Below are 16340 nucleotides of genomic sequence, written 5' to 3' on the forward strand. Positions count from 1 at the left end.
TTAGAATTATTTATATTATATTTGGAAAAATTTGTTGTGCTTGTGCGTGTACGTGTCACGTATTTATTATATGTATTATATATTGTTCATTAATTAATTCTTGTTTTTTTTTTAAATTATATTTATACTTTCAAGGAATTAGGAAAACGTTGTTTGAGAACTTCGTTAAGATTCGAGATTTTCGTTAGTATTCCGATGAGAAGAGAACGCGAACTGACAAATATGAAATTTCTACTATCCTCGAAACTTTATTTGCAACAAGACATCGTGTTGAATGATAAGCGTTCAGAGTTTAACGATCAGCTGTCTTATTATTTAATTTTTGATATTATCTTGTTATCAAAGATTTTTTAAGTTGTTTGTTAGACATCACTTATGTTTAAATAATTTATTATACTTATATTCGTGTGTGTTTATAAATCTTTCAGAAATATCATTTATTTTTTTATTTTTTAATTAACCAATTGTCGTATAAAAATGTATTTTTATTCACTGAAAATGTGATTCTTATAATCGTCGGTATAAATACTCATCACGTATGCAATAATCAAAATACAAATTACCGATGACAGATCTTACACGTATTCATTTCTAATTCATTCCTAGTTCTAACTTATTCAAATTTTTCTTTTATATCCTAGAAGAAAAATCGATACATGCTTAGAACTTCGAAAATCAATGCGAGAATATTTTACTTGTCATCAGCGTTGGTGTTTGTAGAAACAATCATGTGTTAGTGACTTCAATTAAATACGTGATAAAAGGGAGAGAAGGATAAATAGATCAATTGTACGAGGAAAATAATATCTTACGTGATTGGATCGCTGTACGGAACGATTTTTCTTCTTTATATTTTTTATATCATAATTAACGAGTCTTTTATTTGTAACATTACTCATATATAATCTACAATGCATTTACTTCGATTATTCAATATTGTTTTATGAATATTTCTAGAAATTTATTTTCATTTTTAATATTAACGACAACAAAATATTACAAAAGAAAAAAAAAACGATTATATGATTTATGATTACCAGTATAAGTATTGTTTTATAAATATTTCCAGAAATTTTAGTAAATATTAATCTCAAAAAACGAAACACATTAAAAAAAAAAAAAAGAAAATAAACAAATACCTATATTGAGAAAAAGTTAATATAACTTTTTAAGTTTTACGATGAATCGTGAAAAAAAAGAACCAATAAAATACATTAATGCTTATTGTAATGTGTAACAAAATACAAATATATTTTTTCCGTGTTGATTAATTAATCGATTATTATCGAAGGCTCGTCTTTCGCGTTTTAACAACAAAGAAATAAATTTATTTATCTTTGAACTTCGCGTAATAAGAGTTTCTCTCTTTTGCACAGATTAGATTTTATTTGTTCTTTTTAATGGTAAAGGCTTGAACGACATTGTCGTTTGGTTATCACCAGAGAAATGTTGGTCTTATTAATTATCAAACCCAGACAATTCTTGGACTACGGACTAAGCCAGGAGCGGATTCTGTCAAGGTACTAACCCGTTTTCAAAGAATTTCAACGGATCTTATTTAACTATAAATAGTATTTATTAAGATAAGAAATCTGTCATAACAATTTAATAATTCATTCCATTCCAAAGTTCAATTATTTTGATTATAGTATTTTATTTTTTTTGGGTCTTTTTTTTAATTATCAAATAATTTATACTCAATATATATTTCCGTTCTTTTATCGAAATATAAATAAAATATTATTAATTTCGAGTAAGATCCGAATCATTTCTCGATTCCAAAGTTCATACAAATTTTTTTTTCAAATTATCCGTGTTATCAAACGACATATGAAGAAGATTTTTGTAATTTTTTTTTCTTACAATAGAAATAAATATAAATTTTGCGTAAAATTTTAATCGATTCAGTAACATTTGCGTGTCTTTTTCAAATATAATACGTGTCAACAAATTTATTTTCTCGATAACAATAACAGAATCGAAACGTGCGGATTTATTATAACGTGACTGTTATTAATTCATGATTGAAACATGTTCTACTTGATAATATAACAACAAACAAGAGTCAATATTTTCCACATCGGACCAGTGGAAACCTTAGATCGATTGATTAACCACTGTGTGAGCATTTGGTTTCGTAATGATCGTGTCTTTTTATTTTTTCTATTAGCTATCGTTTTGTTCTTAATATGTCATATATCTGTGTATATTTTAATAAACGTATAAAAATGATTTCCGCGATCGAGAGAGATGTTAAAAATCTTCCAAGACAAAAGTCACGTTCAATGAATAATATTTGCGATTAAGTTAAGAGTTTACATTGAAACATATGTGCGGGTAAATCCAGTGACGGTAAACCAGATTGGCCTAGTTTGACGTTAGAAATGTTTAGTCGATAACTTATGGGTAATATGTATATTTAAATGTTCAATCAATTATAAATAATTCGTTAATAATTATTAAATTGATTGTATTTTTGTTTATAGCAATTGTATTATAATTTTTATCATAGTAAAAAGAGTTTACGTAATTTTTGTATTGTAATGTATTTTTAAATCTTTCTTTTTAAATATTAATTACTGTTTTTGCGAAATAATCTAAAAATAGAAATAGAAATTCTATAAGGAAGTAAACAAGATTGGAAATGTTTTTAAACTGATCAACAGATTTTTAGAATAAGTATTTAAAACATATTTAATCATTTGCATAAAATATTCCAGTCTCGCTTCAATTTCACAAATTATATGGATGGTATAAACAAACGTTTAATGGAGTTGTTGATAGTCTGTCTGACGTATCTGGAGGCTCGTCTGTGTGCTTTGCGATACGTTTATCGGTATTTATTGCATAACGGTAGGCTCCCATATGTTATATGATATAGTACAAACAAATGATTTCGCAATTGCCATCGTTTTTCAAAATAAATAAATTTGCTTCTCGATTGCGTGAGATATATTTCATTTTTTATCTTTCTACATTATTATTGCCTTGAAATAAATAAATTATATATATATATATACCAAATATTAAACATTTATTTTTACTTTTTACATAGAATTTAATTTTTTTTACGTATATTTATTCTTTTTTTATTTAAATATAAAATATGTAAAGTTTTCAATAAACAAAAATACTCTATAGTATCATTTATTTAGATATTTGTTCTTTTATTTATTTTCTTTTATTTTTTCATACAATTTTATTTTTTTCGAATACGATTTAATATCAAGACAACAACGTGAATACAAAACTACTTTGACTCCTGTTCAATCTCTTATTTTCTCTGTTTCTATCGATATCTGCATATTTAGTTGAAGAAATTTGTATCGCGGAAAAAATGTTAGCATTTATCAATCTTATTAATTGTAAACACACTTCTGCAAGACTGCTTCCGAATTGCAAAAGTTTAGAAAGTTGCTTAATGTATTTAATATCAGAGGACCCCCTGCGATGCATTAATCAACTGTTTGAGAATATTTATCGAATGATCTTTAACCGCTCGATATATTTCGTAACAAGAGCAAAGTTTTAATTTCATACTTATTTATTGTTTTCTTTGATTAGTAATTGTTCATTGCGAAATTTTATATGATTATCAAAGAAATAATACTTTTTTTTAAATCAAATTTGCGAAACAAATTTAAATATTTATTGCCGAGTTTCGTACGTAAATAAAAATCAAATACGTCACTCGGTTAATACAAAAAAATATGTTATTTTTGATATTGAAGAAATTCTTAATATCAATAAAACTTAAGTTTGAAAATATCTACAACATTCTTTTGTAGGAATAAATAAGATTAATAATTGAAAATGTTGAAATTTATATGCTCGACAAAAATGGCGGCGTTAGATGCAATAGATCCAGTTAGGGCCGATGCAGAGACATCTATGAGAACAAATAAGAAACTGTTTGTAAAAATGTGATATACTTTAACGCGGTCGATAGTCGTTCATCGAAATTTTCTCTATTCTGTGGCTATATCAGCTGTTCGCTGCTAGTTCGCCAGCTGTAGCAGGGAGTTGAAGTTTATTGTTTGGGAAGCAATATGGCTATCTGGTGATTAGTAATTGTGCGATACGCTAGACAAAGAAACAACGCAGTTCTCATGGTATTTAGAGCCGCGTTGTACGTTAAATTGTAGTTGACTTAAGTAAGAAGTAAATATAATAATTAGGAATGTTGGAACTCGAGGTAGTGCCCGAAAGATCCCTTGGTTGTGAGCTGTGGGAATTTATTTTAGGCAAGTGACGAAACACTTTTAACGTATCGCTACACTTACTTACTTATTACGCGTTATTTCTTACGTCGAACCGATGATTTTATGAGAATAACATGAATTATTTAAAACCGTTATCTTAATATTATTTTAGACTCGCGAAATTTGATCAACGATCTTATATTTACGGTGTATCTCTTTTATCTTCATCCTTTTATTTGTAAACACTTTGACAATTGCGTGTAAACAAAGAAATAGGATTCGAATGACAATGTTTGTTAATGATTATATAATTGAAGCTTAATTGTTTTTTAGCATTTATCAGCAAATTCAACAATCATTATTAATTATACCATGTAATCTTATATTGTTTATAAGCTTTTCTCTTATTACATATTTATTAAGCTTTTCTTATTATTGTTTTTTTTTTTTTATTTTCATTTGTTTTATCTTGATTCAAAAATATAGGTCCAAACATATATAAAGATGTTATTATATTATAATTTATACCTATAGCAGGAAATAATTAAAAGAAATTCTATAATGCTTAGCTATTTTTTAATAGACACATTTCTTTTTAGGTATGCATTTTTCCCAGTCTGTATCAATAATACAATCTCAAGTGGGCATTATAAGAGGAGTACAAGTACTTTATAGCGATAGTGTAAGTAAAAGATTATTATTTTCCATTGATATCTTTTCTTGTATTAATAAATAATTTTCTTTCTTCTCTCTTTATGTTTCTATAGAATCCATTAGAAGTAGATTTAGTAATAAACTTACCTCATGATGGTGTTAGACTCATATTTGATCCGGTGGTGCAGAGGCTTAAAATAATTGAAATTTATAATATGAGATTAGTTAAATTGAAATATTGTGGTTTGCCATTCAATTCACCAGAGGTGTTACCTTCGATCGAACAGATCGAACATTCATTTGGAGCTACTCATCCTGGAGTATACGATAGCGAAAAACAGGTATAATAATTATATTCCGTACACATATTAAAAACAAACAAAATCATTTATATATGTAAGCTATCCTGTAATTTATGCTACAAGCGAGCAGGTAGTGATTTTCTACATGGAAAACTAAACCAAAAACAAGTTTGAAAATTTATTAAGTATTACGCGTATACTTGATCTAATTTCAGTTTGATGGATTTTGCTATCTCATTATTGGATATTTTAGAGAGGATTTTTGTGTTTCCTTTTAGTTTTCACATTTTTTATTTGATCTTTTTATGTAGAATCATCCCCTCTTCACTTGTATCACCAGTTACAGGATATCTTTTATATTTAAGAAATTTATTAAAATAATCTTTCTTATATTTATTTAGGTTTTCGTGTTAAACTTCAGAGGATTATCATTTTATTTTCCAATTGATTCCAAATTCCAGCCAGGATATGCACATGGCTTAGGTTCATTACAATTTCCAAATGGAACTTCACCTCTTGTTGCAAAGACAGCTATTTATGTTGGTAATATGGCTACTGGTTCCAATAGCGAAGAACATAATATGAAAGCCCCACCACCGCCATTACCACTTGTAATTAATTATTTTTAATTAAAATTTTTAAAAAGGCACAGTGTATTTGGATTATTTGTGAATATTAATAAACGATAAAATGTTAACACAGGTGTGTTATCATAATAATTTATATTTGGAAAAGGCTGAAGTTATACGCGATAAAACGCATACACGAGGACTCAGACTACACCTTTTCACTGAAGGAAGTTCTGTTACAAGGGTGCTATTAGAACCGAAAAAGAGTGGTCTCACCAAAGAAGTACTTATTTCTATTTACTTATAATTGTATGCGATATATTCAAAAAATGTTTAATGTAAAATTATTTCAATTATAGATTTTATTTGGTGATACTTGCGAAGATGTATTAAGTGCTCTTGGTGCACCATCAAGAGTATTTTATAAAGCAGAGGATAAAATGCGAATTCACAGTCCTCATGCACATAAACGTGATAAGATTAGAAGGTCTGATTATTTTTATAATTATTTTACGTTAGGATTGGTGAGTATTTGTCGATATTGAAAAAACATATGTATTTATAAAATAATGATTTATTTAATATATTATTGCTGTGTTATTTTTAGGATGTTCTATTTGATGCCAAAACTCAGTGTGTAAAGAAGTTCGTTTTACATACCAATTATCCAGGACATTATAATTTTAATATGTACCATCGTTGTGAATTTACTTTAATTTTACCTCCAGAAAATAAATCCACAGAATCGGGAAAACTCATTGATGTTTCTCCTTCTCCAGTTACGGTAATTTTTTAATACACGAATAAGCTTTTTATCTTTTTATTTTTATTATCAAAATTATTTCCATGTAAATATTAAAAATAAATATTCCCCAGATCACTGCCTATACAAAATGGGATGGTATAAGTGAACAGTTAAAGGCAAGTGCACGTCCTGTAGTGTTAAATCGTGCATCCTCAACAAATACTACGAATCCATTTGGATGCACCTTTTGTTATGGAATACGTGATGCAATTGTTGAAGTTATGGCTAATCAGCACATTGCCAGCGTGACTCTCTATAAAGCAGCGTGACCATAATTATATTTCAATTATGGTGAATATTAGAAAAAGACCTTTAAAAAAAAGAAAAAATGAAAAAAAAGTAAGCAGGCAAAAAAGAAAGAAAGAAGGAAAGATAGAAAGAAAGATAGAAAAAGTAAAGCAAGAATCACATCTTTGAAAGGATAAAAAACAGACAAATTCATAGTTGATTTTTTGGATAATATCTCTCATAGAAGAAAGACTGTATGATATAAAGGCGTGTGTGGGATGGATATGATTCGTTACACCACTGATAAGATTTTTAATAATAATATGATTTTAGGATGTAAACGCATTGTGATTGAGGTAATGTTTGAGTACTCATTTGTGTGCATCGATATTGCAACGTGAAGATAAGGTTTGGGGCGTAGGGCGGAGGGGAAAAAAAAATAACAAAAAAGAAAAAGAAAAATATAATAATATCATTTTTCACAATATTTATGTATGTATCTTTAAAATTTATACTTATTTTCTTCGGGATATTTAATATTACAAGCAAAATTTCCAACACCGATAAATATCACATTTAATACATATTTTACTTTACAATCATATTGTTTATTATATAGCAAAAAGAAAAAAAACTATAAAATAAAATAAAACGTAACAAGTGAGCTTCATTATATTGAAAAAAAAAAAATAATAAAAATAAAATAAAATAAAATAAAAAATACTAGTAGTATACCATAAATTAATATGAATTTTGATAGTTGATAAAGTACAGTGTTAACACTGCGATAATGAATAATATAATTATACTATATATATACTTACACACACATACATACACATATATATATAGTATATGTATACATTAACATATGCTTAGATGAAGTAAACACTTAATTTTCATAAACAAAAATTTTATAAAAACGTGTGTTGGAGATTAGAATCAGATATCAAACAAAAAGTCTAAAATTCATAAATGCAAGTAATACAGTGTGCAATACTGTTTAGATAGCTATAATGCTTTTACAGTTAGTGAGATTTATTAATAACTTCATAAAGGAAGTTGTAAGGATAAAAGATATTTCTGATTTTTTATGCAAAATATATATATAGATATATATATATATCCTTGGTTAATATAACAGTATATAATACACGAAATGAGGTTTCGAGAATTTATTTTGCTTATGTCTGTATTTATTATTAAAGAAAAAAAGGTTAAAAAAATTAAACAAACGAAACAAAGGGAATGTTCATAACAAATGTATCAATTTTTATGTCGACGATTGAATTATTCGTAGAACAGTAAAGGAAAAAAATGTGAGAAATTATTTCGATGCAAGACCTAAGAAACATTATTATATACATTGGCATATTTTTTATTAAGATGCACATTTTTGTGTAAAGTACTCATAGATTATTTACATGCCTTATATATATATACATACATATGTGTTCATCTAGTTTGGTGTAAAAGTATTTCAAAGACGTTTCGTTAATTTTTCAACCCGGTAGATTATAGATCATTTTATTTATACAATAATAATAATAATATTAATATTAATAATGAATTTAAATAATAATATTAATAATGTCAATAATAATGTAAATAATAATAATAGTAATAATAATAATAGTAATGATAATGATAATGATAATGGAAAAAAAGAAAACAACAACATTTTATATCATTCATAATTTACGGAAGTTTATAAGAAATTAAAAAATAATAATTATATATCTTGGTCAAAGAAATAGTAGAGCTTTGTAAAAGAAAAAAAAAAATGAAAAAGAAGAAAGAAAGAAACGGGGAAAAAAAGATTCGTTCATCACTTAATTCACTTTGTCTTTGAATTGCACAATTACTACTGTTCCACCACCATTTAAGCTTTTTCTCATTAAGCATATGTAAGGTATTTAATAAGTTCTGTGTATCATATAAAATTTATATTAGTTGATAAACTAAAGTGATTGTAAGAATTCTATTTAATATATCATAAAGTGTGTAATAATCGGGTTCGCGCTATGTGAAACGTTCCGTCAGTGATAACTGTTTTGATTAACACATACTGTGCAACACAAAAACTTCCTCTCTCAACGCGTATTTTATACATATATATATATATATATGTTACCGTCAAAGCGGGAAATCAGGTAATACTAGTAAATCCTCGTCATTACTATGAATATGAAGAGCTTTCAGACGAAGTCGGAAATTGAAAAATTCTTTCAATTTTTCTTAGGCATTGAACATAATACTTTAATATTCTATAGAATATCAAATTATTATTTAAACAACGTTTAAAAAAAATACATCCTCGAGCATAGGCCGGACGCAACCACCCCCGCACAAACAACCGTTAATCGCTCCCATACACATACACAAAAACGAGCATGGTGGGGGTTGTTGTATTCGGATGTATTATTTTCAACGTTGTTTAAATAGTAATTTGATTTTCTATAGAATATCAAAGTATTATGTTCAATAGAATTTTTCAATTTCCGATTCCAAATTTCATTTTCCGTAACATATAAATATAAACATAATAAAAGAAAAAAGAACCTGAAATTGTGAACTTCCGAAATTCTGAAAGATAAATCAAAAACTGGATACGTTATATTACTACGAATTAATCTGGTCTTTCCAAATGTAATAAAACATTTTGTATATTTTAGCAAAATAATGCGCGTAACATGGATGTTTTTGATGAGAGAGAGAGAGAGAAAAACGAAAAAGAAAAAAAGGCAATGTGTTAATCTATGAAAAAAAAAAAACAAAAAAAAAACAAATGAATTTTACTACGACGCAGAGAGTTCCTTACTGAAAGCATATATTGCAATTTTTAAATATGAACTGCAATTTTGGGCACTTGTTTGTCCTTATTTCCCAAAGAAAAAAAATGCAAAAATAGAAAAAAGAAAAAAAAAAAACCCCCAAAAAAAAAGAAAAGGAAAAGAAAAGAAAATGAAGTAATAATGAAACTCTGTTGTGACCAAATATCTCTCCAAAAATATGCCCGGAGAAAGTTATTTTAAATAATTTTAATTGCATGATAATTGTTTTTTCTTTCTTTCGTGTGACTATTATAAGAAGCATGAGAATTTTCTTTTTGAAAAAAAGAAAACAATTTCTGTTAATGCGCTTCGAAAGATGATTAGTATTAATTTTTATATTTTAATTAAATTTTTTCAGAGGTTAACTTATATCATTGATTATAAAATAATTGAGAGAGAGAGAGAGAGAGTGAGAGAGAGAGAGTGAGAGAGAGAGAGAGAGAGAGAGTAAGATATATACCGTAAGATATATATAAAATGATAATTGAAAATATATATGAATTTATATTATTGATAATTTGCATTTGCATTTTATTACAAAATTAAATACTTTTTTTCTCTCTCTCTCTCTCTCTCTCTTTCTCCATATATATATATATATACATATACATATGAGCCGTTCATTTTAAAAGTGACCTAAGCTCGCCCCATTTTAATATTTTGTTGTTGTTGACAGTAATGATATCTGCAACTGGAAGTTAACTGTCATAAAAAATATTTCACGGAGAAAATAAAAAAATAGATTTATAGTTCAGTATTAAAATAAACGGCTCATATATGATTATTATATCACAATAACTCTTTCTCCGTATTTTTTAATCTCTATATCTATTTTTTTTGTCTTTATCTCTCTATACGAAGTCTCTCTCTCTCTCTCTCTCTCTCTCTCTCTCTCTCTCTCTCTTTCTCTTTCTATCTATCTTATTTTAGTTTGTAAAAATAGTCATTTTGTATGCAATCGTCTATAAAATCACGAAAAAGTAACTTTTTTTTATACAAATCACTCTTCTTTTTGTTGTTTTTTTGTTCTTCTAATTTTTTTTTCGTACATACATAGATAAATGCTTCAGACCAATTTTAACGTTCGCTTGCATCGCAAAGCATGCAGCTTGCTCGAGGTTCGTGATATTTATTAAAAAAAAAAAAAAAGTGGACATTATAAACGAAAAAAGAAAAAAAAAAAGCCCCCCCCCCCAAAAAAAAAGAACAAACCCCAACAAAACAAAACAAAAAATAGAAAAACATTCCCACATTCGGATGCGCGACATCTTTTTTAAATAGCGTATTAAATATGTCATTTGTGCATAAATGAGTTTCTTCTGACGGGAATGAGATTCTCTCTACGTTAAAAAAAAACGGTCTTCGATATAATTATTGTAATCTAAAAAAACAAAAAAAAAAAAAAAAGAAGTGATAATTACCCTGATGAAAAAGTACAAAAAGAGGAAATTATAATCATTTCTTTTCCGTTTTTAATATTATTACATTTTACTATGTTTTGATTATGTGATTATCGTTGTTTGTTATAAAATTTATAACAAAAAGAGATAAGAGATAACAAACCGAGATAGCTTGTTTTTATACCTACAAAGCACATGTGCTTTTAACGCGTATTTAAATACATATATACGTAACGTTATTAAATATGTCAAATAACACAAAACAAACAGGTATTTATTATCGTATATATATTTTATACGATATTATTTTGATTATCATATATATATATCTTATAAATTATAGTTTATCTCTTTTCCTTTTATTAACTTTTTTACAGATTGCCAGTGTGTTTCAACAGAGAAAAAGAGAACATTTTTGTTTTTGTTTTTCTTTTTGTCATTTTTTAATAACGATCAGTTCATTTGTGATAATTTATTTCTCTATTTATTTTAATTTCATTTAGTTTGTCACCTTGTGTCGAAGTACCTTTCAAATGATTTAATTTCCAGCGACATTTAATTAGATCCTTTTTGTTACGTGTCTTTTTTTGATTTGAAGATTCTGCATTTGTTTTCATCGTACCATTTACATTTCGTAACTTACCTATATACAAAAATTACATACACGCAAATACATATATTAATATCTATAACAATCGATTAAAAAAAAAAAAAAAAGAAAAGAAAAAAACACTTCCTTATCATTCATTAACGAATTACAAACGTTTAACGTTTATATCATAGTTATCTAATGTTCGCAATAATTTAGATTTGACTACCTTATATTCTTAGGTAAGTCATCGCTATTTTTCTTGTTTAAAATAAAAATACAAATAAAGTAAAAAAGAAAAAAAAAAAACACAAAGCTTCTTATATAGCACGTTAAATTAGGACATTATCTTATTTTTAATTTTCTAAATATATTATTTCGTAATTAAAGTCACTCACTCATAAGTAGTTACGAATTTAAGGATACATATATGAGAGAATAATGCTTGCAACTTGACAAGCTAAAGTTTTTAGTATACTACAACTTTACAGTGTCTTCCACATTTTCCTTAGGCCCATGTTAAAGAGATAAAGAAAGAAAGAAAGAAAAAAGGAAACAAAAAGGGAGACGGAAGAAGGGCTCTTTCATCGAATCAAATAAAACAATTCGTAAAATAAATGAAAAACTTGCCTGGATAATTATTTCGATGGTTGCTATTAGGATAATCAGTTTCAGAATGGTCACGACGTTCGTTGTTCTCTAATTTAATAGCGATGGAGTATATCCCCCATCTGTGCTGTAATACCATATTGCTATCCCCATGATATTTAAGTCTGTAATATAATGTTATCATATATTTGTTATTTTATTTATATATTATTCTATATTATATTTCACTCTAATAGCAGTTATAATTATACATACGAGCAGGTGATTATGAAAAAGTGTGATCACAATATAAGTAAAGTAAAGTAAAGTAAATTTAAAAAAATGTATTACACGATATAAGTTGATAAGATCTGAGCTTAATACAAAGAGGTTTGAAAAGTTTGAAGCCTAATACGAGGTGTGAAAAATGATAAAGTTGTAAAACATTTATTTGTCAATTTGAAACGAACTCGAATATATGAATGCACGTGTAACTTTTTCATTGTTTTCTTTAAAATACTGAAGTATTGGATCTTATTGCTTTCATAATGTATGATCCTGATGGAATCTTACAATGATGTAAAATTGAAAAAAATTGGTGTTCTGCCAAGGGGGTTCTTCTCTTGTTAGATCAACTTTTATAATCACCATTTTATATGTATAAATATATGTGTGTGTGTGTGTGTACCTATATTGTTGGCCTGCATTTAAGAGACTGCATTCTATGTTTTCTAGCCAAGCTTGTTGATGTCCAATAACGGAGCCAGTTCGACAAATTCGTGTCCAGGCTATAGCTTCTCTGGCTGTCATTGTATAATGCTTTATTAAGAATGCTGCTATTAGAGAACCTGTCCTGCCCAATCCTGCCTAATAATGCCAAATTATAAACATATTATATATTAAATCTATATTTTTCTTTTTTTTTCTTTATCAATAGAAATTATTAAATCAATTATAAAATGCTTTCTTTTAAGGTACGAGTGCCTTTTGAATAATTTTTGCGTGTGCTATTTCTATTATTTATATATAAGATTATAATATATTTATATAAGTAGAATAACGCAAAATCTTAGATGAATATTTTAGAATGAGAATTACTTTACAGTGAACAGCAATAGCACCATTTGTAGTTTCCACCAATTTAAGAAATTTATAAAGAATTCTTTTTGGTGGAACAGTACCATCTGGCATAAACATATCGTAGTGTGATATTCCTGCTTTTGTAAAACTGTTAAAAAAAAAATAATTGAAAATACATTATTAATATCATACGTTAATGTGATTTAGTTTACATACACTTAGATCAAGTTTGGAAAATAATCGCAAATTAATTTGAATACCTGTTAGAATCGTATGTTTTTTTATTCAGCCTAACGACAACAACAACGTCATTCTTTAAAAAATAATTAATGTAACATTCTGGTGGATGATAGATCGTTCCATTTTCCGTACTTGGAGTAAGAAAAGCTAATAATTTTTGCGGTACTATCCAATTCAAATCACCATTTTGTGTTTGTTCGTATTTTTCGTATTCAGCTAAATGAAAGTCATCGAAGTTGAATATGCCAAAGGATGCAGCTTTGTAAATGGCATTTAGACAATCTAGATTTAGAATTGGAATGGAATTAAACGAAAATTAAGATTGGCATGCTATCATTTTCTAAGTATATAATAAAAAGAAAAATATATTGCCGAGTAAATGAATATTGTAAATCGATGGTCCCAAAGATGCATCTTGAAATAATCTGAACGACATTAATTCGTTACCAACGATGAAAGGTTTGTAAGCTTCTTTAGGAGTTTTATTCAAATACAAAATGGCGTAGGAGGCTATCAAATAAGCAGCATTTGCTCTTTTCTCCTCATTTCTCGAAGTACAATGCACGAATAATTTATGCTTCTTTGTTGGATCATTTAATTTCTTGTTCACCATATAGCAGTACCTGTTATGAAACACCAATTTTAATTTTTTATTTTTATTTCTTTTTAATTATTATATATAATCTTTTTACCTGTACAAACACGCGAGATTTAAAGGTCCAAAGTCGTTGTAAAAGTTATTATAAATGAGTTCGTTGTCTATATTGAAAAATTCAAGATTTTCCATTTTTCTCGCTTCCTTTCGGCCATTTTTTAATGTTGCAAAATAAAACTTGTTTTTTATATATTCCACAATGTTAGAAACATCCGGATGATCGTAAATCGAATTTGTAGCTTGTTAATAATTAACAAAATAAATTAATTAGGATTGATAATGATGATAATATTAAATTAGGATGATTGATATATAAAATGTATGTGAAAATAATTATTACCGTCCATCTCATTTTCTCTTTTCATTCTAACTGTAATTAAGATGGTTCCAGTATATTCGGAATGTCGTTATACGACGATACGACGATATACACTTGAAATCATAGTGATTTGATTTGAAAATTAAATTCATGCGTATATTTTCGCGTCGTTAATTTTCTCGGCGATTTATTCAATGAAATAAAAAATGATAAAATATTGGTCTTAATTTAAGACACGCGACGAATCATTTTTCTTGTTCAAATCCGGGTATAATAATCCATATCGTTCGTTAGAAATTAGTCGATCACATGATTTACTAAAACAAATCAATCGATAACGAATATTATATAATACAAAATTCAAATATATTATTTCAATTTTACATATATAACCTTTGAAATATATAAATTCACAATTAAAGTTTCCGAGATATTTTATTATAAATAATTTCAAGATAAAGAAAAATTTAAACAATGCGTATATAATGTCATGTGTTACATACAATTTTCCATGTTATTATTAAATAAAATATGAGACATTAACTTACTTGATTATAATTTTACGTGCCAAATGAAAAGAAAGAGAAACATAATTATCGATCGGTTAATATTAAACGTTTTTCAATTTTTTTTACGCGTTTATCGATTTTCTTTCTTTTTTTTTCAATTTATGCTACATCCACGATCGATATAATATATCATTTTTAAATTAGAAATTTATTTTATTAACATACGCTAGAGAGAGAGGTGGGAGTATGCGTTCAAAATACGAAGAAAGAATTTAGATTGGTAATTATCTTTTCATTCAAAACAAACGCAACAGGGAGTAGAATACCTATCATGCGACTATAGTATTTAGTATGTATAAGCTTATATAGATTTTATCCCTTTATCCCTTTTACAATTGGGTTAGCATGGGTTAGGGCATATTAGTGTTAATAATCTAGACATATCTATAGGTTTACTTTATTGAAAATTGATTAGTTGAAAAGTGTTCATAAATTGTATTAACTTTTATATATTTTTTGTTTCTAATTAAAATTATATTAATTTAAGCTGCGCCATTGGTAACGATATTCTTTACGATGGCATGTATAGCATAGAAAATATAATATACATTATACCGAAAATAATATCGTATTTCCTCACCACGTCGTGATTGCTGCTACTGGAAATTCACGAGCTATAACGATCATTCTATTATTCTAATTACAATGACTCTAATCATATTATTATTTCAAAATCAAATTAAATTCAATGAAATTCATTTGCAAAATTCTAACATAAAGATAATTTCTTATTAACTCTGATTATTTCCAGGTACCAGTAGATGTATATAAATGATTTCAAAAAGGTAAATTACTACTACTACTATCTACTACTATCTATTACTACAACTACTATCGGAACACAAACTGCAAACAGTTGAATAGAATCTTGCCAATATTAATGACCCTAAAACAAAAATTAATTTTATATATATACATAACATATAACTTATATATTATTTTTATTAATTTATTGTTATAACATAAATGATAGAGTATTGCAGACCTTGAGATACTACTGTAGAAATTGTTGTAAATATCCATTGATAAAGCGGTACTTTTTAATATTATTCCTTACAGCTTGAAAAAAACATTACATTCTTAAACAAAAAACTAGATGAAAAGGGCATGTGTAGAAAAATGAAATTCGGTATGCAATCCGCAACCATAACTTTTCAATTTAAATTATTTAATGAATAATGAAATTTAAAGAAAAAAGAATTTAAATGACAAATAAATGGACATTTAAAAATACCGAATTCTCGATGCATTAGAAAATGTGTTTTTCTATATTTAAACGCAAGTGAATATGAAAAAATGCATGTCT

At 26.9% G+C, this 16340-nt stretch overlaps 2 protein-coding genes across 2 annotated transcripts; one reads left to right on the plus strand and one right to left on the minus strand.

Annotated features, from left to right (window-relative positions):
* Positions 1 to 3971: 3971 nt before the first annotated feature.
* On the plus strand, positions 3972 to 7421 carry LOC106783617 (UPF0183 protein CG7083). The gene is made up of 8 exons (XM_014742308.1): positions 3972 to 4244; positions 4802 to 4884; positions 4970 to 5197; positions 5560 to 5769; positions 5861 to 6010; positions 6087 to 6251; positions 6335 to 6511; positions 6604 to 7421. Exons 1-8 carry the CDS (start codon positions 4181 to 4183, stop codon positions 6799 to 6801), a joined length of 1275 nt encoding a protein of 424 aa, XP_014597794.1. The 5' UTR covers positions 3972 to 4180; the 3' UTR covers positions 6802 to 7421.
* A 3074-nt stretch (positions 7422 to 10495) lies between these two features.
* Positions 10496 to 14978, minus strand: LOC106794078 (dual specificity protein phosphatase CDC14A-like). Its single transcript, XM_014761498.1, has 7 exons — positions 14969 to 14978; positions 14184 to 14385; positions 13864 to 14114; positions 13512 to 13773; positions 13270 to 13399; positions 12860 to 13038; positions 10496 to 12356 (listed from the first exon to the last, which is right to left on the minus strand). Exons 1-7 carry the CDS (start codon positions 14976 to 14978, stop codon positions 12176 to 12178), a joined length of 1215 nt encoding a protein of 404 aa, XP_014616984.1. The 3' UTR covers positions 10496 to 12175.
* Between the last annotated feature and the right edge of the window lie 1362 nt (positions 14979 to 16340).

Source organism: Polistes canadensis, unplaced genomic scaffold (assembly GCF_001313835.1).
Source record: "Polistes canadensis isolate GaletaPanama2010 unplaced genomic scaffold, ASM131383v1 scaffold_23, whole genome shotgun sequence".
Classification (NCBI taxonomy): Eukaryota; Metazoa; Arthropoda; class Insecta; order Hymenoptera; family Vespidae; genus Polistes; species Polistes canadensis.